Source organism: Rhododendron vialii, chromosome 9a, assembly GCF_030253575.1.
Source record: "Rhododendron vialii isolate Sample 1 chromosome 9a, ASM3025357v1".
Taxonomy (NCBI): domain Eukaryota; kingdom Viridiplantae; phylum Streptophyta; class Magnoliopsida; order Ericales; family Ericaceae; genus Rhododendron; species Rhododendron vialii.
The window spans coordinates 40,417,806-40,441,277 of record NC_080565.1 but is presented as its reverse complement, the minus strand read 5'-3'; the positions used below and the strand labels follow the sequence as shown (position 1 = coordinate 40,441,277).

Here is a 23,472-nt window from a genome sequence, read left to right as displayed (position 1 = left end):
CCTTTCACAATTCTTTATTGTGTATAGGATGCACAATGAGAAGGCTCGTTACTTCTCTATGCAGTGTTGGTTAATTTAGTGTGCAAAACTATACTAAATAACTTTTATTCTCTCATTTAATTTGGCCCCCCTTGATTCAAAATTCTTGCTCCGCAGCTGCTTTAGGATAACAGTATATGAGGATACACGGGAGGGAAGATTGAAAGCGATTTACGAAGAGATTGGAAGTGCCATTCATTGAAATTTTAAAAAATCTAGGAAAGGAATAATGCCATGTATTCGTACTCAAGTTAAAGCTCCCAAACTCATTACTTCTACTTTTGAAGCAGGGGGGAAAATAAGTGATGCAAATGTCAGCAATTCTTCTCTCTCTATGACTGATCATACATTTAGAGATCAAGAAGTAAAACTACATATGATTAGAAAATTTGAAACAAACTTTGCTTCTCAAATTAGAGAAGTTAGAGCTTTAGAGTAAGAGATTAAACGATTTTATCAACCCAAGTCCAAAAGGGATAACAAGTGAGGAAGCAACAAATTTATTTGGAGTTATCCAGTCCAAAAAGGGATACGACACTTCCCCAAATACCCTTTTACAACAGAAAAAAAAAAAAACTAAAATAAATGCTAATTTTGAAAATTAAAGTACTGCAACTCACCGAAACAGTGCCAATCCCCATTCAATATTACTTTTGTGGGCAATAAGGGCCGCTTGTTGGTGCGGCAGAGACTGGGTTTTGTTTGTTTTGCCTCTTTGTTACAAGTGTGATTGCATTACCAAATGACCCCAAATGGACAATCTCTCTCTCTCTGACCCCAAATGGACAATCTCTCTCTCTCTCTCTCTCTCTCTCTCTCTCTCTCTCTCTCTCTCTCTCTCTCTCTCTCTCTGTTATTGAAGATGACGAGTTTGACTAGTGGTGTTGTACCCCATCACCATTGCATATTCTTTGGTCTCCCTAGACGACAATTAATTCTGTGAGAAATTGACTCAAACGGGGAGGAGGATGTTCTGGCAAAAGATATTAGGATTTTGCCAAGGAAAGGTACTTCACATAGTTTTTGCCTTTTTGGGCATTCTGGAATGAAGAAACGAAGAAATCGTAGGTTTCAAAATTCCTGGTTTATGAAGCCCTGATTGGAGTAATCCGTGGATTTTAAGGATGAAATGTCTAAAGTTAAAGCATTTGTGCCTATTCAGTCAGGTGGAAGAGTTATCTTCTGAAATGACAACTAGCGCTAAAGTTATCTTCGGAAACGAGGCAACAGTAAATCAATTCTATATAGATACGCATGCTGAAGGGAAATTTCCAAAACTGAAAGAGTAGAAAACGCTTTGGTTCTTCTGACTTGAGTACTAGAATAGATGCACGCGTATAAAGATGAGAATTGGGAAATGCTTCTTCTAGTCTCGGTTAGTTCGTATTTTCCGTTGCTATGAGCTAGTAGGTGCCTTCTTTGGATTTTGGTTGTTTTGTTTCCATCAGGTGTGTATTTCTTAGCAAGTCTAGGTAGTGGCTGCTGCTTCCAGTTTTCTTTGTGTTGCAGAGCAGTATGGAAACCTAATTTTTAGATATTGGACTTAACCATGCCACCATTCAGATTTGTTATGCCCCTGAACTTGGGGGCGAAAGGAAGCTGCCAAATTGGTGGCAATGTTTCTACTAATGCTGGTGGTTTGTGCTTTGTCCGCTATGGATCACTTCATGGGAATGTACTTGGTGAGGCTTGTTTTCCTTCTTATGCATTCACTGTGTTTTCATTTGTAGCAGGGAAATTTTTTTTTTTTGTGGTGTTTCATGCATTAGTCACTTTTATGAGTCTCCTTGTATGAATATATAAAAAAAGTTTGAAGTTCTACTATAATAGCATTCAGCATTCTACATTCGGGGAAGAGGAGAAAAATTGCTGTAGTATGTTTTCCTTTAACTGTCATACATAATAGCTAAACAGCATCAATGACTATATGATATATCTATTTCAGGAATTCAGCACAGAAAAAGCTATTTGCTACTAGTGAGTGGACTTAACCATATAGATATTTATTAATATACGCATATGCATATGCATGTCTATGTGATCTAAATAACACACCATTAGTTTGTTCAGGCCTTAAATAACTACATTAGATTCATAGCCTAAGGAGCTAACAATTAATGCTACCCTATGAGTGCTTACATTTTGCTTTTCTTCGTCAATGGTTTGCAACCCATTTTCTCCCCCTCCATTGTATAATGTAAAAGCATAGTACATATCCATTGCTTAGTAGAATACTTACATTTAGTATAGCATCTGCTAGGTACGTAGACAAGTTCTTCTTTCTTGGGCTTTTTACCACTAGGTATAGAAAATAAAAAGTATTTCCCACCAGGTCACCTCCAATTAATGAAACACCAAAACCCTATGAAAGTACCTAAAACCCTAAACCCTAAAAGTGTCTAAACCCTAGGGTACCCTATGAAAGTGCCAAAACTCTAGGGTACCCTATAAAAGTGCCTAAACCATAGGGTATTCTATGAAAATGCCTAAACCCTTGGGTACCCTATGAAAGTGCCTAAATCGCTAAAACCCTATGATAGGAAAGTGCACCCTAAAACCCCTATGAAAGTGTCTAAACCTAAACCCTAGGGCTCTATGAAAGCGGCTAAACTTAAACCCTAGGGTACTTTAAACCCTAGGGTATCCTAAACCCTAAAATCCTAGGGCACCCTAAAACCCTAGGGTACCCTAAAATTCTATGGTATCCTAAAACCCTAAGGTACCCTAAGGTTTAAGGGTACCCTAAAATCCTAGGGTGTCCTAGGGTGACACTTCCATTAATGGTAAATGTATTTTGTAAAAAGTGGACCTAGTGGTAATTAAGTATTCTATCTTACCTTAATGGGAAATACTTTTTATTTTTTGTACCTAGGGGTAATAATCCCTTCTTTTTTCTAATACAAGTGTGGAATAAGTGACAGATGTCACATGGTATATGCAAATGTTTCTCCCCCTGCACTACACGGATTACACTTTAACCTCCATGTAGAAATGTAAGGAAGGTGTACTCCGAACCCGCAAGATTTACACTTCATACAATTAATCCCTGCTCATTAATGTTTAGTTAATTGTGAGATGTTTGTTAGACATTAGAGAACGCCACACGATTCTCATAGTTACTTCCGTAAATGGTCAGCAAAGTTATAGTGGATCCCATTGAGAACGTGGCCATTATAGCAAATTCTGTCAATGCGTCAAAAAGCATGGTGGTTCCAGATAGCAGGCAGAATCACTGGACGCCTTATTGTGATTACTTGCCAATAAAAATTCATCGATGGGGAGGAAACTAGTGGTGTTCTATTTCGTTCTGTGGCACGCGGGAAGGGCTCGTGCAGCTGCAGCAGGATTTGAAAAAGGAATTGATCGTGATTTTCCATCTTTCCCTCCCACCTTGAGTGATGACTTTTGAGTGCTAATGTATCTGTTGCTTGGGCATGAACAATACACTTATGGTGGTATAATTATTTTGTCATGTCGTGATAAGGTCAGTAGTTGAGGCATGGGGTAGCTGCACTTTGTAGTGATTAGTTGGTTAGAATGTTCGGATTTAAATACTACGTTGGCCTTTTTGTCAAGCTTTAGAGCTGCATAGTGTTTTTTTTTTACAAGTGCAATTTCTTATAAATCTCAACCAAAAAAGAATCAAGGTAGAGGGATAAAACCAAAATACATCAAAACAGCAAACTAGCAGCAACAAAACAAAAGCTGCACACAAAACCATCTAACAACCTAACTATACAGGCTTTAAGATCCTTTCAGACAAACCCCAACTAGCACATAGAGCCTAAATTCCCTGGTACAAACTTCATCTTCCTCTTAGAGCTCAGGTAGTCCCGGACTTCATTGTAAATTCTGAGAGAAACCTGATCTTACTCTGTGGATTTCCCCTATGAAATTTTGTAGTCTCTCAAGGGAGCACTTGACACTGTTGCATCTGCGACCTCTGCCTTCCCCATTTAGATTAAGCCACTCCAGAATATTTATCATCCTCCAGTGCACGCTTTGGATCAAGTTCCTGTCCATCAACCCTTGCTATTCTTGTAAAGAGAAGGAGCATCCAAAAAGAGGTGCTTGGTGAGACTCCACACCATTTCTGCATAGGCAGCAGTTCCCATCAAGCAGCATTCTGGTATTCAGTCTTTGATGAATAGCAAGCCATAAAATAGGGGACCATCTAGGGAACATGATTCCCTCCCATAATACCTTAGACCAGTTCTGAATTGGAAACTTAGGCCTGATAGCACTGTAGGAAAAGTACCACTAGGATGAGGCACTGATGCAACAAAGTCTACGTAGTCGGGTATAGGCAACAGATTTGGAGGAGTTTGAGGCATTACAGATTGAATGGCGTGGTTCCTAAATCTATGCCATCACCATATGCCATGGTCAATAAGTGAAGCAACCTTAGCACTTAGAGCTCTGCCCAAATTAGACACCATCACACCACCCTTCCCCCAAATCTAGTGAACAAGGGATCATGGGGGTGTTAATTATCTAACCATTGGAATGTTTTCTCCCCATTGCCAATTTGGTACTAAATAGAGCTGCATAGTTGTTCTTTTGAGAACATAGAGTAGCTAAACCTAGGAACATGTAAGGTGGTCATGAGTAGCCCACCTCGTGTCACCTCCGAAACAACCATCCTTTTACCCCTTTAGTGGTTGCGGAAGCTCCACAAGAACCTGAGTCCTGTGAGGCAAAATCAGGCTTGCCAATAGCACCACGGTATCCTGAAGATTTTTTGGTTTAGAGGCTAGAGAGAAGGTTCCTTGTTGGTAATGTACCCACAGACACGGTACAATGGCCTTTGCCCATTGTCACTGAGAGAGAGAGACTATGCCACATCCTCAAATGCATCCACTTAACTAATAGGATGTGATGTCTCTAACAAACCTTATCAGATAGGATTGCCCCATACGTGCACCTTGTCACTTAGGCAAGTTCTGTGCGGCCTGCATCTAATCAACTAAAAGTTGAGATCAAGTTCTATGCGGCCTGCATCTAATCAACTAAAAGTTGAGATATCTCTCTCTCTCTCTCAACAACCCGATGTTGACCCTGGTGGCGTAGACTACTAAAATAGCTATTCCCCAATCTATTTGTTTTCTTTAGCCTTCCAAAGAATCTTCCTAATAAATATTTGGTGTTTTGCCTGAGGTTAGTGCAATATATGATGCGCCTTGGTTTTGTCACCTTTGGTACTTACTTCTCTTACTTTGAAAAGAAAGAAAATTATGGAGTAAGGCCCCTTAAAAAATTACTTATTTGCAATTTTCAAGCTTAAAAATAATAGGCTTACTGAAATTAAAAAATATGCAATATAGATCTTGTTTGATAGTTCTCATCAAGATCTATCAAACCCTGCAAAAAAAATTGAAAATTTGTTTTCGTAAGCCCATTATTTTTAAGCTTGAAAATAGGTCCTTATTTTTTAAGTACTTATTTGGGTTTCAGGAAGGGGGCCTAAGCTCTCTCACACACCATTTCATCCATTGCTATATCCAAGTTCTGCTGTCAAATCCTTAATCTCGACTTGAGTAGCTGATAGGCAGTAAAGTTTCTTCATTGCACATGTATTTCATTTGAAGCATATTATAGAACAATCTGTCAGGTCTTGAAGCTGTTTTAGCAAATGGTACTTTGCTTGACATGCTTGGGACACTACGCAAAGATAACACAGGGTATGACCTGAAGCATTTGTTTATACGTAAAACCCTGAACATTCCACAATTATTTGAGTATTTAATCTGTTATTGAGAATAGAACCAGCGCTTTTTTATTCATTCCCAAATAATGTAAAAATGCATGAAGTTATAGTTTCTGCATTATGTTATCCATGCAATTACTTTGGATTAGGAAGTGAAGGGTCATTGGGGATTATATCTAAGGTATCCATACTTACACCTCCGAAGCTGTCTTCAGTAAATCTGGCTTTCCTTGCTTGTAAAGATTATGTCAGCTGCCAGGTAAGATCACTCTGAAACGATATTCCACTAATTTCTAAATAGGCAAGGCATGTCACGTGGTGAAGTAGTGTATGGTCATTGGAGATCTGATCAGGATTGTGCCCGGAATAAATTCACGATAATGCAAACACTTAAAAGGCTCCTGAAACTTATGCAGTATGTATTTCTGTACTTGATTTTTCACAAATCTGCAAGAAAACATGAGCACACTTACACAAAGCATGGACAAACCTGTCCATAAATATACGTCATTTCATCCGTCAAGTGAATAGAAACCATACTGTTGGTTAGAGGCTGCCGTCTATCTCTATCGTCTTCTTCCTTTATACTTCTTCTCCTTGTAGATCCAAGGCCCCTAGATGTTCTAGGTTTCCCCCACTTTATCTATGTTCTCCTTCTGGCATCAAAGCCCCAAGTAGACTCTGGTTTCTCCCCTTTCTTGTCTTTCTCTATTGTTCAATCTTCTCTCCAATGTCCGCAATATGCTTTAAGTCGATGATATATATCCTATCTTTTGTTTCAATTTTGGTGAGTTTTAAGGTTTTATCACTCTGGCTAGTTGCAATTGGTCTAGAAATACAAACCATAACCAAATTATTGATAAATGATTTTGTTAGCATTGCCAATGCTCGTTTTTTTTTTTTTTTTTTTTCAGAACATATGGGAAAATCCTGAAATCGTACTTGTAGACACTTTGCAACTCGATGTGTACTGATGAACCAGGGAATAACTTAGTATGCTGATCTTGAATGTCAAAGTTTTGCTTTGTTTTAAGCATGTTCCTACGCATTCCAGTGGAACTAAACTTCATTTAAACCTTGGGTCTCACGCCACGTTACACCTCCTCTTTTTCAGTGTTCTAAAAGTCGGCCTAGCCCCCGCCTAAGTGTTAGGCGGTCAGGCGGTGGTCCAACGCCTAGATTAGGCAGCTGACTAGTCGCCGCCTAGACGCTAGGCGGCCAACTAGTGCCCAGGCGCTCCTTTTCCACCCGACTAGTGCCTAGCGGTTTTTAGAATATTGCTCTCTTCAAGCACAAAGGTGAAGAGAATTGCTCCTTATTCTCCACTGTGACATGAATGGAGACTGTCTAGTTTAGAGAAAAAGTTCGCATGTGCTGTTGCACTGCTTGTTTACACTGCGTGTTCTTTGCATGGAACAGGTTCTTAATCATTTAGAAGGTGTTCGAAATCCTTTGCCTCCCCCAATGCACAACTTTTATGTCCTGATTGAGACAACAGGAAGTGATCAATCTTATGACAAGTAAGTCAACGACTGGTAATACATCTTTTATCTGCTTCATATAGTTCTTACATCTTGATGAAAATTTTGTACTGTCATCTAAAATTTTTGCAATCATTAGGGTTTAATCAATAATAACTCTTTGCATGTTCCTGATAAAGAAAAGTTCTCTCATTCGCCTTTTATGATACTTGAAGGAATAGAAAAGGTCAGTTTACAATATTGTGTTGATTGCCTTGTCAAAGCATTCAACTTAAACCAATTGGTAATGAGTGGAGAGGCCACTCATGTTCTAGTTTTAGAGGTAATAATAAACTAATGTGGGACAAGCTCTAACGCACCCCCGCATGGGTCAAACGTGCAATCAATGACTCACATGTGGAGAGGTAAACAAAGAATCCATGACATAGGGATCATAACGAAACAAGATGCACTTGCGCACAAAAAACAAGGCAATCAACCAAGAGACGTCTTGTCCAAAAGCCTTGCTCTAATATCATGTTAAAGCATCCAACTCAAAAATAAATTGGCAATGAGTGGAGAGGTTGCCCGAGCTCATATACTAGTTTTGGAGGTAATAATTACTCAATGTGGACAATCTCTAATAGTCCTCTATGATATGCTTGAGTTCAGTTTCAAGATGCTTTATTTGTTAGTTCAATTCTTTGGGGCTGCTGGTCATTGTAACAAACATTTAACTTGTCCTTGTCTAAACTAGCAGAGTGCCATTGCGCACCTAACATTACTTATATGGAGATATTCTAAGACGATAAACAAAAAAAAGTTTGTATTCGTAAAAAGGTAAATCCATGTTTTTTAAGCAATCAAGGGTGTGTGAATACTGTATATGTTGGGAAAATGTGGAGTGTTTCAGCACATGCTGCAATTTTTGGATCTAGAAGTACATGCGGATGTAATTTAGAGCATGCTCAATTTTATATAGCACCATAGGAAAGCAAATGTGAGATCCCAACCAGAAGTGTAATCTACTTAAAGGTAGAAAACAAAATGCAGCTTAAAGCTTCATCTGCATTGATTGGAATTAACTTCATAATTGCTACTCAACTCTTAGCGAGGGAAATATTGAGAATTTTTTCTTGGAGATTAGAATGTCCACTTAGGAAAAGATGATAATTTTTGGATTTGTCTTGAAGCATTCAGGAATTTGACCTCTGTTACGTTTGTAGTAAACTGCAAGGTTACGAGGGAACACAAAATCAACTCGTCTACGCACGGGTTGATCCTTATTCCCAGCAGATTCTATAATGTGATCATTTTACGGAGACTCTAAGTATTCGGTATTCCTTCTAGGATCAGGCTGATCACATTCGAACATGAGTTGCAATATCAGGCAAGCTGACATGGTAATCTTTGACATGTTATGCAGCCCTAAACACATCTATTGTAATCTTTGACACGAGCTCCATAAGCTTTTCAAATTGTAGCTGCACAGTGCGAACGAAAGATGAGGCTGGATTAATATTCTATCCTACTCCTGGACAAGTACTATGCAATTTAATGCATCAATCTGTCAACAGTTCCCAAAACAACGTGATCTGGAAAAGGAATTACTTACCATTCACGTACGGTTATCTGTAGGGCTTATTCAAGCTTCATTGTGGTCTTTGATTTGACATTATGTCATCCGCAACATCATCATCATTATTTGTCATGTACAAACTTAGATTCACCTATGATGCTTCATTTGAGGAGGATGCAGTTTCTGTGATCTTACGAATTGCATTGCCTAATTATTCCACTTTTCTAGGGCTTATGTCCATATGTTTTACTCATAATTTTGTGTTCATGCCTCCAGAGAGAAGCTTGAGGCCTTCCTACTTCGTTCTATGGAAGTTGGTTTGATATCTGACGGTGTTCTAGCCCAAGACATAAATCAGGCGTTTTCCTTTTGGAGTATTCATGAGGTTCTTCTACTTAACATATTTGTTGGAATTAGGATTCATTTCTTGATCGATATTAGAGTGTTTTTATTGTATAAGAAGGCTCTCAATCATGTCGTGTTCTCATTTACTTTTAGCTTCTCTTCCACAGTCCCACCTCTTGTTGCTTAACATGGCACGAGAAAAGCCTTAACCATTAATAGACTAAACTATTTGGATTATGAATTTATGATTGTGAAGATTGAATTTTGAAACTCCACTCATAAATCCCTCAGCTGTGCAAGCTAGGCAATCCTTCCTTGTTATTCTTTATTTTCCTCATTCAGCTGTGTTTCCTTGCATAAGTTATGTCAACAACCTACTGCATACTTGGTATGCCCTATGGATAGAAGGGGATCTGTAATTGAACTTTTTAAGTTACGGCAATTGGTTTACGTATGTTTGTGTTTCGTGTCGAACTAATGTAAGTATGAAGTCTTACACGACTCTTTCACTTCATATGCTTTGAACTTCTTTTCTTTCAATCACACATATCCTTTGAACTTGGATGCTAGTGTTTTCTTCTTTCTTAACTTAAGGAAGCATGCAATATACCTGTACATGCGGGGGTCTGTACAAGTGTTGAAAAGTTATGTAATACTCATGTTTTTGCTAAATTTATCTCGTTTATTTGCTAAATTAGTTATCCTTTGTTGAGATTTTTCTCTCTACAACTTCTGCATGGATTGTTAAGGCTGCTAGCTTCGTCACAAACCACCCCCCCTTCCCTTCCTTTTTTTTTGCTTAAGGAAGCATGCAATATATGCAAGTGTCTGTATGTTTGTTAAGAAGTCATGTAATAGTCAGTCATTCATAGGTTAAATTAGATTCCTCCGTGGATTATAACTCTCCTGTGGATTACTACAGCAGTACAGCCCCTTGGGCTTGTTTATTTGCATCTCCAGAGTCTATTCTCAAATTTGGGCTGCCTAATTAATAATAGCAGCATCTTTTGGTGCATCAAGTTCCCTGCAGTTTTGGCTATTCATAATTGTCATTCTTTGATATTTCATTTTGAATTTCTTGCATTTCCAAAAAAAATTAGAATTCCTTTCATTGATTCTGTTTGTGTCATCATAGGGTATACCTGAAGCGTTAATGAAAGCATGGGCTGTATACAAATATGATTTGTCACTTCCTATTGAAAAGATGTACGATCTTGTTGAGGAAATGCGAATGCGTCTTGGTAATGTCATTATATTTGCTACTAGCAATATTTAGCTAGGGTTTTTTCGATACATTCCTTCTATGTTGGATGCTTGGGAGGTCATTATATATGCCAAAACAATGTTTTTCGCAATCACTATCACAAACTTACATTACTTCCTTTTGGTCTTGTGAATCACCTTCTTGATCTTTGGATGTCTCAGAAAGTAAAATGTTTAACCTCCTTAACCTTTTATTGAGTTCTAGGTCCTGCAGCCAAAGTAATCGGCTATGGACACCTTGGAGATGGTAACTTGCATCTTAATATATCACTTCCGGAGTATGATGATACTTGTTAGATTACGGGTGTATTTGTAATTAGTGTATTATTTGTTCTATTGTGTAACTAGTTTCATTCTCTAGGACCATAGTGCAATTGGTTTATTGTGTTGTATACATATCTCACGTTAATGAGAAAATTACTCGATTCTTTGGGTTCCCATTCCACGGCTCTCTCTTCCTTTACAACTTTACATGGTATTAGAGCGATTCGATCCTAGGGTTTATGTGTTCTGATGATTTCGTTCCAGAACAGTGACGTTGAAGGGTTTTTGCGTTTTCTGTGACTCTCGCTGACCTAGGCCATCGCCTGCCCTCCCCTACTCCAGCCCAACTTCTGTAGGTCCACCACTGCTACCAGCAACTTCCGCAGGTCCTCCATCGGTCATCCCCAACCACCGTTAGCCATCTCAGATCACCAGCAACCTCCGGCGATCTCTGTTTGTGCTCGGAAATTACTAGGTCAAGACTAGTGACCTCTATTTGACCTCCGGCGACCTCTGTTACACTCAAATAGGCTTGGAATAGATCTAGATCTGGTTGCTCTTGTTTGGACTGGGTAAGGGTTGTTTACACCTGTTTGGAGTTGGGTCAGAATAATCAAGTTTTTTCCGGACTCATATTTCTCTTATTCTACGTAGTTTGTCATCATCTGAGTTTTGATTGAAATGTCGGATGATAAAAAAAAAAAAAAAGCTTCCGCTAGTATAAAGAATGAGTTGAATTATGTAAGGACTATGGATAACTCTCCTTTAGATTTACTTTAGCTATTGAGGCCAAAGGGGTGTCAGAGTTCATTGAGGGTCATGTTACTCCACCTGGTGAGGCGGTTGAACTCAAGAAGTTCAAATCTCAGAAATCGTTAGTCATGACCTAGTTGTTTAACTCTATGAAAGTTGATATTCGTCATACTTTCCTGCTTCTTGATACTCCACATCACATTTGGACTACTGCAGCCCAAACCTATTCTCAGCAAGGAAATGATGGACAATGTTTTGAGTTGAGGAAGAGACTACGTACGTTGGAACAAAATCATCGATCCGTCGATGTGTACTTTGCTGACTTGAGTGGAGCATGGCAGGAATTTGATTATTATCACGGGTTTCAGGCTATTTGTGTTGTTGATGCTGTAAATTGGCTGAAGAGGATAGAGAAAGAGCGTGTTTATGACTTTCTTGTTTGTCTTGATATGGAATATGATCCGATTAGAGTACAAGTGTTGGGTCGTGTTCTGTATCCGTTTTCAGGAGAGGCCTATGCCATTGGTCAGCAAGAGGATAGTAGGAGGGGTGCTATGGTGCATACTCCTACATCTGATTGTTCTGCCTTGGTTGCCATTCCTCAGGGTGGGCTTGTTCCACAAAGTGGTAAATCACAGTCTGGTGGGCCAATTGATCGAGAGTCATTCCGGTGTGATCATTGCCACAACATCGGCCATACCAGGGATTTCTGTTGGAAGTTACATGGTCATCCCTCTCGTGGGCGAGGGGGTGGATGCGGTGGTCGCAATTGTGGTCCCATGCGTTCTCAGGCCCATGCCCATGCCCATGTTTCAGAGTCTACATGGGTTGTTACCTTGCTTGATTCTGGGTTCAGTATTAGGGTTCAGGCGTCTTCTGATCATGTCAATGGCTTTTCTCAAGGGGGGATGCAAGCTCTCAGGTGCCTAATGGCTCAGGCTGATTCTCCATCTACTATAGCTCCTACTTCATTCTATTTTTCTCACACAGGTATTCCGGCTAGTGCATTTACTGCCTCTTCTGCTATTCCTTGGATTATAGATTCCAGTACTTCAAATCATATGACAGATTGTTTCTCTGTATTTGATTACTCTACTTGTTCCGGTAAGGATAAGGTCGGAATAGCAGATGGATCATTCTCTGCTATTTCCCAGAGAATGGTTCCCTGCTATTTCAGGGAAAGGTTTCATTTGCTATTATCCCTCTATTTCCCTCTCTTCAGTTCTACATATTCCAAACTTTGCCACTAACCTTTTGTTCATTAATAGTCTTGGTCGTTCTACAAATTGTTCAATGACCTATATTCCTACTCATTGTGTTTTTCAGAAACTGAACACGGGCAAAGTGATTGGCAGTGGTAAAGCACAGGACAGCCTCTATTTTTTGGAGTCTGCACCTCGTTCACCTTTGTCATGTAGTGTTGCTCTACAAGCAGATATGAGTTCAATTCTTTCTATGTTACATCAGTGGCACCGTAGATTAAGTCATCCCTCTTTTGGGATTTTAGAGAAACTTTTTCCTACTTTAATTAAGCATTGTTTTAGGAGTCAGTTTAATTAAATGGAGTGCCTCTCCTTTTACGGTTATTCATTTTGATATTTGGAGTCCTTCCCCTGTTACCTCTCTTAAAGGTTTTCGGTGGTTTGTCACTTTTATTGACTGTTATTTTCGTGTTACTTGGGTGTATTTACTTAAGTCAAAAAGTGAAGTATTTTCTTGTTTTAAATCTTTTCATGCTATGGAACGTACTCAATTTGACACGAGTATGAAAATTCTCGTTAGTGACAATGGCACTGAGTATATCGATAGAAATTTTAGGGCTTTTCTGGATGGAAATGGTATTCTTTTTCAGACAACTTGTGTAGACACTCCATAACAAAATAGAGTTGCTGAACGTAAAAATCGTCATCTTGTTGAGGTTGCTTGCTCTCTTTTGTTTACCATGAATGTTCCCAAATATTTATGGGAAGAAGCAATTTTGACTGCAACTTATCTTATCAACTGTATGCCATCCAGTGTTCTCCACTTTAAAACTCCTATTGAGTGTCTCCCTAACAGTTCTCGTGTCCTGACTCTTCCCCTAGAGTTTTTGATTGTGTGTGTTTTGTTCATGCTCCTCACCCTTCGGGTGGCAAGTTAGGTCCTAAAACCCATAAATGTGTGTTTATTGGATATTCTCCTATCCAGAAGGGCTATAAATATTATGATCCTCACTCTTGGAAGTTTTGTCTATATGGATGTCACTTTCGGGGAGACCACGTCCTTTTACTCAACCTCCATTCCATCTCTCAGGGGGAGCAGCATGTTAGTCTGGAAGAGATGAGGAAGAGATGTTTCAAAATCAAGGGTTGTGGTTTTTATCACTTCCTTTTCGTAGTGAGGGGGAGAAAGAGAAGTCAGGAGTGGAACCAGTGTCTGTTCATAGTGCAAAACAGGACATTGGTGGACGAATGGATGGAAACAGGCGTAGACCTAGTGAATGGCCTGCTACCTTGGCAACATATCAAAAGAAAGGCAAAGGCAAATCTTCATGTGTACTGCCACCTTGCCAATCACCATCCCCTGCTTCAGTTCCGAACTCCTCAGATGACTCATCTGGTAATGAATCTTATCCCATTGAACCTCCTATTATTGATTCTGATAATCTTCTTGTTTCTTTCGGAAAGGCGTTAGTTCAAGTACTCAACATCCCATTTCCCAGTATGTCTCTTATGATCGTTTATCTCCTTCGTACCATGCCTTTGTTTCGTCTCTTTCTTCTATATCTATCCCACAGAATTGGCATGATGCATTCATGATATCTAAGTGGAAAGGAGCTATGGTAGAGGAGATGACGGCTTTGAAAAAGAATGGCACTTGGGTAGTGTCACTCTCAGGGGGAAAAAAACCAATGGGATGCAAGTGAGTTTTCACTATCAAGCAAAATGCTGATGGTACAATTGAGAAATACAAATCAAGACTTGTTGCCAAGGGTTTTACTCAAACCTATGGTATTGACTACGAGGAGACATTTGCTCTAGTAGCAAAGATGAACCGTGTGCGAGCTCTACTTTCTTGTGCTACCAATTTAAATTAGCCTCTTCACCAGTTTGATGTAAACAATGCATTCCTTCATGGGAAGATAGAGGAGGAGGTGTATATGAATGTACCACCAGGTTTTTCTTCCTCTGAGACTGAGGGAAAGGTGTGCAGATTGAAGAAGGCTCTTTATGGGTTGAAGCAATCACCTAGAGCTTGGTTTGGCAAATTTTCGAAGGCTATGTTGAGATTTGGTTACAAACAGAGCCATGCAGATCATACTATGTTCATCAAGGAAGGGAGGTGCTGGTAAGATTGATGTTCTTATTGTTTATGTTGATGATATAATAATGACAGGCAATGATGTGACTGAGATTCTCAATCTTAAGTCTAGTCTGGCTTAAGAATTTGAGATTAAGGATTTGGGACCACTGAGATACTTTCTTGGAATTGAAGTGGCAAGGTCTGATAGATGTATTTTTATCTTCCAACAAAAGTATATGGGAAAATGACGGCCCAAGACATGTTTTGATAATTAATACTCGCCAAGGACAAGCTAAGAACATTTGTTAATACTGAAAATGTCCTTGACGGGTATTAATTATCAAAACACGTCCTTAGCCGTCATTTTCCCAAAGTATATACTTGATCTTTTAGACCTGCAATTTCTCCTATTGAGGCGAATCATCATCTTAGTGGAGATGTGGGGGAGCACACTGATAAAGAGAGGTATCAACGACTTGTAGGTCGACTGATATACTTGGCTCACACCCAATCAGATGTTACTTATGCAATGGGTGTTGTTAGTCAGTTTATGCATGACCCTCATACTTCACATCTGGATGCCGTTTATCGTATCTTGAGGTATCTCAAATCAGCTCCAAGGAAAGAAATTCTATTCTCCAATCATGGTCACCTACGGTTAGAGGCATTTACAGATGCCGACTGGGCTAGTTCTGTGGATGATAGACGCTCTACTTCTAGCTACTGTACTTTCTTCGAGGGCAATTTGGTTACTTGGCGATGTAAGAAGCAATCTGTGATCGCCAAGTCTAGTGCAGAAGCTGAATTTGGAGCTATGGCACATGGTGTTTGTGAGCTCTCGTGGCTCCAAACCTTATTACGTGATTTGGGAATTTTTGATAATGGTCCTATGAAACTCTACTGTGATAATAAAGCTGCCATTAATATTGCTCATAATCCTGTTCCGCATGACAGAACGAAGCATATAGAGATTGACAAACACTTCATCAAGGAGAAGCTGAACGAGGGTTTGATATGTATGCCGTTTGTGAGGTCTGAAGAGTTAGCTGACATATTTACAAAAGGCCTTGATAGCAAGAGTTTTCACCCTATTGTGTTCAAGTTGGGCTTAATAGATATCTTCGCACCAACTTGAAGGGGAGTGTTAGATTACGGGTGTTTTTGTAATTAGTGTATTATTTGTTCTATTGTGTAACTAGTTTCATTCTCTAGGACCATAGTGCAATTAGTTTATTGTGTTGTATACATATCTCACGTTAATGAGAAAATAACTCGATTCTTTGGGTTCCCATTCCACGTCTCTCTCTTCCTTTACAATTTTACAATACTGTAATCTACTTGTTCCTTCTTTGTTCTAAGTATTTTTCCCTGAATTGATTGATCCTAATTCTAATGCAAACATTGCAGGTTTTAGGCCAAGTTGAACCGTTTGTTTACGAATGCACATCTAAGCACAGCGGGAGTATCAGTGCTGAGCGTGGCCTGGGACTGATGAAAGCTAATAAGATTCACTACAGCAAATCTACTGAAAGTGTGAGTCTTCAGATCATAGACAACGTCATCCTTCCTAGGTGGTTGATTAATATTGAAACGAACCACTACTGAAGGCATTTAAAAGATATGCTTAGATATAGAGGTCTTTTGCAACACAAACAATGGTTTGTTTTTTGATGTCATCCTTCCTAGGTGGTTGATTAATGTTAGAAACACAGCTCTACAGAAGGCATTGAAAAGATGAAGTTTCTACGGTACGATGTAGATTTCTTTTGCAACATAAAACAATGGTTTTTTATTTAATACGAGTATCTTTTTCGGTTCCTTTTCAGACTAGGAAATTGCCAAAAGTCTATATATGAAGGTCTTTAAATTTATTCCCCTCGTGAATTTTTTTTGTTTTATGCCAAAAATAGAAGAGTAATTTGATTGTTGTAACTTTTAAACAATCAGTTCCCATGGCGGAAAGAAGACAATAACGGCCTCGTCTGCCAAACTGTTTGTGACCTTTGCATTCACCTTACAGCTAGGACTAACATATATAGCAAAATAAATGCAAAAACGGAAGTGTATATGAGTTTCAGCGTTCCTTTTCTGATATGTTGAAGCAAGTTTTCCGAGTTCTAGAAATGGTTTATATAGATGTTCTTTAAGAATGACTACTATCAAATATGCTAATTGGTTTAGTTTATGTCAGTCTGATTGAGGTAGTTAGAGGAGTTGTGACAGGAATGAGCAATTATCTAATTTCTTTCCGACTTTTGAACTCAAGAAAATTATGATAAATCCATTAACTGTGAAGATTGAGTAGACATAAAATGCTTGATTGTCAGCTGCTATGGATTCTTCAGAGATTGAACACCTCAGCTAGATTTATTTTGGCATTTCTAACATACATAATCCATTTTGGCAGGTGCACTTAATGATTTCCATCAAGAAGTTGCTCGACCCCAATGGGATACTCAACCCATATAAAGTTCTTCATCCCTCATGTCCTAAACTACTAGTTTTATTGTAGCAAGTTTGTTGTTTTATGGGAAGTACTCAATTTACGAAAATTTAAGGGACCAAACTGAATACAAGTTCTTAGGGGCATGCCGCAGAGATAGGCCCTCAACAGCTATACAGCATAGTCCCAGCAAAACACCGGAAAAAAACTCGTAAACCACAACAAAGGAAGGAAACAAACAAATCAAAAGGAAACACTGAACTCCATTCGAATTTGTTAGCTATATTCCCCTGAATAAACTCCATGCATCATAATGAGACTTGTTCCTCTGAGAAGGTTTAATCTTCCTCAAGGAACTGAGATAATCTCTGATGCTAGAGACAGTTCTCCCATAGTCTGATCCTGAGCGTCAGCCTGATTTTGGAAGATTCTCTGCTTTCTTTCCATCCAAAGATTATATATTGATGCTGCCAGAGGGAAAAAAAAAAATTACAATGGTTATTTGTAATGCCCTCTCACATGAGATGGGTCCCATATACAGGTCCCACCCCAAGTGAGAGTGGCATTACAATAACCGTTGTGTTGAAAAATTCCTCTTTGGAGCATTTCAACCCTTAACGCTAAAAGCTCTTCCCCTCCACATGCTGCACAAAACATCCAATCTACATTGACCAATCCAAATAGAACTCTCTCACTGTCTGGCCTGGGAATAAGGACAATCGAAGAAAATGTGGTAGTGAGTTTCCATTGCATTGTTGCACAAGCTGCACAACTGACAGGTTTCTTGCACTTCTAATCCCCCAGCTGATCGTACTGTCCTTAGTGATCAACCTTTGTTGCACTTCTATCCACAGCATCAAGGCCCATCTGGGAATTATTCTCCCACCCCAGACCACTGTATATCAGCTCTGAACTGGGTTTTAATGTCTAATTGCATTCCATGGAGAATTAACATTGAACACCTGCTAGCACGTGGAAGCCACTGAACTAAATCTTCATTTGTAATCTCTGGCTGCAGATTAGGAGGGCAGTGAGATGTGATACTAATGGTTAGTTGGTTACCTTACTTCTTGGCTTGGGCCATTTCCATTGTCCAAGCTAGTTGTCCCCAAGCCTTTAATAAAGGGCTCTCGGACAATTGTCCAGCCATAGGAAAATGCCTTACCATTACCAATCTCATGTTGAACCAGAGGATGCCCCTATTCTGATATATACTAAGCTCCTTTCTGATTCTCCATGAAGCATCCGCTAGAATATCCATGTGCCATATACATTGCTCTTTAATAATGTATGAACCCATTTGACCCATAAGGTGTCTGTCTACCTTCAAGCACAGAGTCCACAAATGTCGGACTGTAGTGACCTTATTCCGTTCATTGAGTAGTTGTCTTACATGATGAAATTAGCATTGGAACCCTTGCAAGTGTCCTACCTATTCCTCTCTAGTGGGAAGATATTGGAACCGCAACCTGGACGGACATTATCTACATGAGTTCTATGTGCAATTACACAACAGCTATGTGCAATATTGGATATGTACCTTAGGATTTTTTTAACGAAATTCCTGATGACACAATTTTGGTGATTGGCTTCTATTCTAATCCCAAATGTCCACATCGGAGCACCTTTCATGTCTATGTCACATAAGGAAACATCATCTAGAAGGAATAAAATGACAGTCGGGAGCAACCACGTAAACAACCACGTAATTAGTCTAGTATGGCCAGATACAACTCTTGTAAGGGGCTTGAAAGCCTCCACAATAAGCTTTGTTTTTAGTATGGTCATTAGTCACAGTGGTACGAACATCAATGTTTGTCATCAATGTTTGCTGCTTGTCCTAATGTCTCATAAGATAATTGAAAAAGCACACTTCAATATCTCATGGTATCCACATCCCTTTTGTAGGTTAGTCCTCAACCAAACCTTCCAATTTTTTATGTTTACCATCGAAGGCATGCAATGCTTAGAAGTTGGACCAAATTTCCTGGCTAATATGACTGTTCAAGAGTTAATGAAAAAGTTCCTCATACTCAAAATTACAACGGGCAGGAGTTGGTTATTGGTAAACCTCTTTCAGTCCACTTGAGATTTGCTAGAATTTACCATGAAGATAGGTCCAAAGGGGAATCTTTAAGCCCCAAACCCTAGACCCCAAACCCTAAGTATATTAGATATGTTTGGTAGTATAATCGTGGCTCAAAACGAGCCCTTGCAAAGAAACTAGAAACCTAGAGAATTTGTTTTGAACTAGATAATACCTCATGAACGTGACTATATGTTTTCGTCCGCAAACTCGTTTCTAGAAGCGAATCTTGACCTCATTGAAATTGAATATTGAACTGTTATGGGTTATTTTTTGGGTTGTCAAATCTGTGAACCGTTGCCATGGAATGCTAGTACAAATGATGTTTATATAGATTAATGCATCTTGTATAACTTCCGTATGTTAAGATAGATATATGTATCAAATGGATTTCAAAAGATAATAGATATTTCACTTAGTATAAAAGCAGTAAGTTGTCGTATTAGTAAAATGATAACTTAATAGAAGTATAAGTTTGTGACAAATTTTATGAAACATGGAAGAACAAACTTGGTTTGGACATGATGTAGTTTAAAAAAAAGAAGAAATCTTTTAAAGGAAAAGAACTAGTATTTTCGTCAATTATAAAGTTCAATAAACTGAGATACTAAATTTCAAACTCTAGAGTCATATAATATTTCTTAAAACTATGTGTGCTAGAATATGTGTTCAGCTAAAATTTTGAAATGGAAACAATACTTTTTGTAAAAGATAAGCTATCGATAATGTTATGTTTCATTGACTCTTTTTGAACTATTGTTATTATTGATCCACTTGCAATTACTTTAGCATTGAAACATATCGAAATCGTTGTAAGGTTAATTTGGTCTTAAGTTCCACTGGATATGGGTGTAGGGTGGTTCAGTTATCCTGTGTATGTGGGGATTATATGATTTGCTTACTCGTCATTTGAAATGATTGCTTTGTCGATTGAATTGAGAACATAGAAAGGACATTGGAGACATTGGAGGAGTTCTGGACTTAGAGAACCTATGTAGACGTGGTTCTGGTTAGTGGAAAAAGGAATTAGATATACAAACCCTAAATCCTAAACCCTAAACCCTAAAAATGGAAAGTTTCCAATTAAGCTTTGCCATAGGAACCAAATTGTTATTCCTAGTTTTCCTCCAACCAAGACCTCACAACTATATCCCAATTGACTGGATGAATTTTCAATCTCTCTCTATGCTTTGCTGCTTGTGTACACCCACCATGGGTGAGTAGTTACTAAGGCTCGGTCATGGGATGATTAACATCTCGAGCTTGTTCGGTTGGGGATTTTAGTTTTGGACTTTTCTCTCTGCACACGGTCTTTAATAAAAAGATTTCTCAATTATTACTTTTATTTCTCTCTATCCCTCTCCACTCATTACCCAAAATCCAAAACCAAAATCTTAAAAGAACAAGGTCCTCATGATTTAGGTGGTGCTCTTCTCTCATGTAATGATCAATGTTTATTTAAGGATGGGTTAGAGTTCACTTTATTCAACAAAACCTAGGGTTGTAAACCTTCTTATTATGTGTAGGCAAAGACTTGATCTATTGCCATATGTAATTCTTAGATCTACGTCACTCTAAGTGTTTGTCAAAATGTTTCAAAGAATTTCTTCCCATTTTTAAGCACATATTTAGAAGTAAAATGATTTTATTGTAAAATCTTCCGGTTGAGAACCCTGACCGCGTCTCTCAACCGAGTTATCGATGAGAAGAGTAAACTAACCTAAGTCTTGGGTGTTGGTTAATCCCTAGACTTTGTGACGCAGCGGAATTCACGAGAAACTAGTTAGCGTACTAGTCCAAACGAGATGAACAACTCGTCGCAATGAGCAATTCTTGCGCACAAGAAAGAAAGAGAAAATCTCTATAATATTATTGATTAAAAGCTTAAAAGTTTATACTAGTAGGAGTCCTAACAATAAGGTAATTACTTAAAACAGAGACCAAACAAAACAATACTTGAAAGCAAAGACTAACAAAATTAAAAGACTAATAGGAATATGCCTAAACAAGTGGCATTAAAAGGGGAATTCCTAAAACGAATAATTCCTAGAATAAAGTTTCCATAAAATTGAAATTTCCTAAATTTTTGTTCTACATCAGTCTCCTTTTCTTCAAAAGAACTCGAGCTCGAGTTCTCGTTGGGAATCTGCCATCTTCCATGCCAAAGAAACAGATACTTAGAATACTTCAACTCCTTTCTTAACTTGAAATAAAACTTCAAGAAAAAATGTATTTGCAAAGATTGTTTCTCAGCATGCCTTAACTTGTTGACAAAATTCACTAGATGAATGTTGGGAACCTAATCAAATTGTTGCATTCCAAGAAAATCTACAACTAGAACATTATGCTGAAGTTGCTGGTTCTCTAGACTTTGATTTATTATAGAGTTGGCTGGCACTCCTTTGTCAGAAAATCGGATTTCAGCAATAACCATATTTTCTTGTAGTGTTGTAGTCAACTCCATTGTGGGTGATTCATCAAGCCCAAACGCTCAAACCTCCAATACAATATTCTTTTTTTCCTCCGCAACCGCATCGGAAACAATTTTAGTATCCTCTTGCACACAAGCATTAATGTTAATTTCGTCTTGACTTTCAACTTCAATTTTGACCTCTCCCACGACTTCTACAATAATTTGTTCTGCATGATACTATTTTGGCCTATATTTTTCCTCCAACAATTGCTCATAATTCCTTGGTAAAAATCTCTCCATCATACATTTTTTAATTCTGTACCATGCATAAATTCAACGCTTGCCCAATCGATCTCTTAGAAATTGCATATCTAGCCACCATTGTAGCGCTGGTCCCACAAGCTTCACTAACAAATACCTCCACATTTGTTCTATTGGAATTTTTGCATACTCGAGGAATCTTCGATGTTTTTAATCCAATCCAAACGATCTTCAAAAAATTCAAGACCACTAAATTTTGGCAAATTATTGTAATACCTTAAATTTGGTTGTCACTTTATCGACTGATAAGCATCATGGTTCTCGAATAGCTCGCCTTCAAATTTATTTCTACTATCGTAATGATAATAAGAATATCCTCTGAAGACGTTATGGTGAATAGGTTGGTTGCAGGCAAATCCCTCAACGCGGTTCCTATTCTAATTAGGAGGTTGGCGATGGGCAAATCCCAACGCGCGATCCTTCTCAACCCTTTCTGGCCTTTGGCAATTTTGTAGAGTCAACCCCTGCAGCATCTCACGGATCTCAGCGAACTGAGTGTGGGTATCCTGACGGATCTCGATAACTGTGCTTGTTGATCCTCCACCATCCTCCTTAGGTCAGTAAGCCCACGACCAACGTCAATGGGTGTGTCTTCTTCTGTGTTTGGTGCCATCGAACCAGGCAAAGCCTTGCTCTAATACCATTTGACGAAGCGGAATTCACGAGAGGCTAGTTAGCGTATTAGTCCAAACAAGATAAACAACTCGTCGCAATGAGCAATTCTTGCGCACAAGAAAGAAAGAGAAAATCTCTATAATATTATTGATTAAAAGCTTAAAAGTTTATACTAGTAGGAGTCCTAACAATAAGGTAATTACTTAAAACGGAGACCAAACAAAACAATACTTGGAAACAAAGACTAACAAAATTAAAAGACTAATAGGAATATGCCTAAACAAGTGGCATTAAAAAGGGAATTCCTAAAACGAATAATTCCTAGAATAAAGTTTTCATAAAATTGAAATTTCCTAAATTTTTGTCCTACATCACTTTGCCGCCTTAATTTCTAGTTAAACCTTATTTTCAAGTCTAATTAGGAGGTAAAGAGAGAATTCCACCCAAATCAAACCCAAAAGTTGGCAGTCCTAACGCCAAAATCCTATATAAAGCAAACATTCGAGCCTAGCTACACTGGCTCCCTGTGGATTCGACAATCGGACGTCCGAGTAATTATGCTACAATCGACCTAGCCCTACGCTTGGGGCACCACTTCTACGACGCATTTAGGTCCAGCAAGCAAACCTCCTTCATTTTGTGCTTTGTAAGTCTAGTTAGAGGCTTAGAGCTCCTAGTTTGTTTTAAGATGGATGACCATCTCTTGGATTTGGCAGAGAACATTATCCCAGAAATAAAAAGTTTAACTAAAGATTTCTATTATGCATCTGTATGGTCTTTTCATTTGATTGTGATTTTTGGTTTTTTTGGCTATGACTGGTGTGCTTCTACACTTGTGTGTTGTAAGAATTAATGCTTACATGTTCAACTTAGGCCATTGGTTTGGATATTGACGATGCCAA

General features: G+C 38.6%; 1 protein-coding gene across 2 annotated transcripts in view; it reads left to right on the top strand.

Annotated features, from left to right (window-relative positions):
- Nucleotides 1-17,244, top strand: part of LOC131301764 (D-2-hydroxyglutarate dehydrogenase, mitochondrial-like) — a 29,344-nt gene extending 12,100 nt beyond the window's left edge. The window contains exons 5-13 of one of the 2 annotated variants that reach the window (XM_058328174.1): nt 1,603-1,721; nt 5,651-5,746; nt 5,896-6,005; nt 7,103-7,266; nt 9,062-9,170; nt 10,266-10,371; nt 10,599-10,671; nt 16,100-16,225; nt 17,100-17,244. In XM_058328174.1, the coding sequence (XP_058184157.1) occupies nt 1,603-1,721; nt 5,651-5,746; nt 5,896-6,005; nt 7,103-7,266; nt 9,062-9,170; nt 10,266-10,371; nt 10,599-10,671; nt 16,100-16,106 (784 nt within the window). In that variant the 3' untranslated portion in view covers nt 16,107-16,225; nt 17,100-17,244. Of the gene's footprint in view, nt 1-1,602; nt 1,722-5,650; nt 5,747-5,895; nt 6,006-7,102; nt 7,267-9,061; nt 9,171-10,265; nt 10,672-16,099; nt 16,226-17,099 lie in introns of those variants that run through there. The other variant, XR_009191424.1, reaches the window with a different exon arrangement.
- The last annotated feature ends 6,228 nt before the right edge of the window (nt 17,245-23,472 follow it).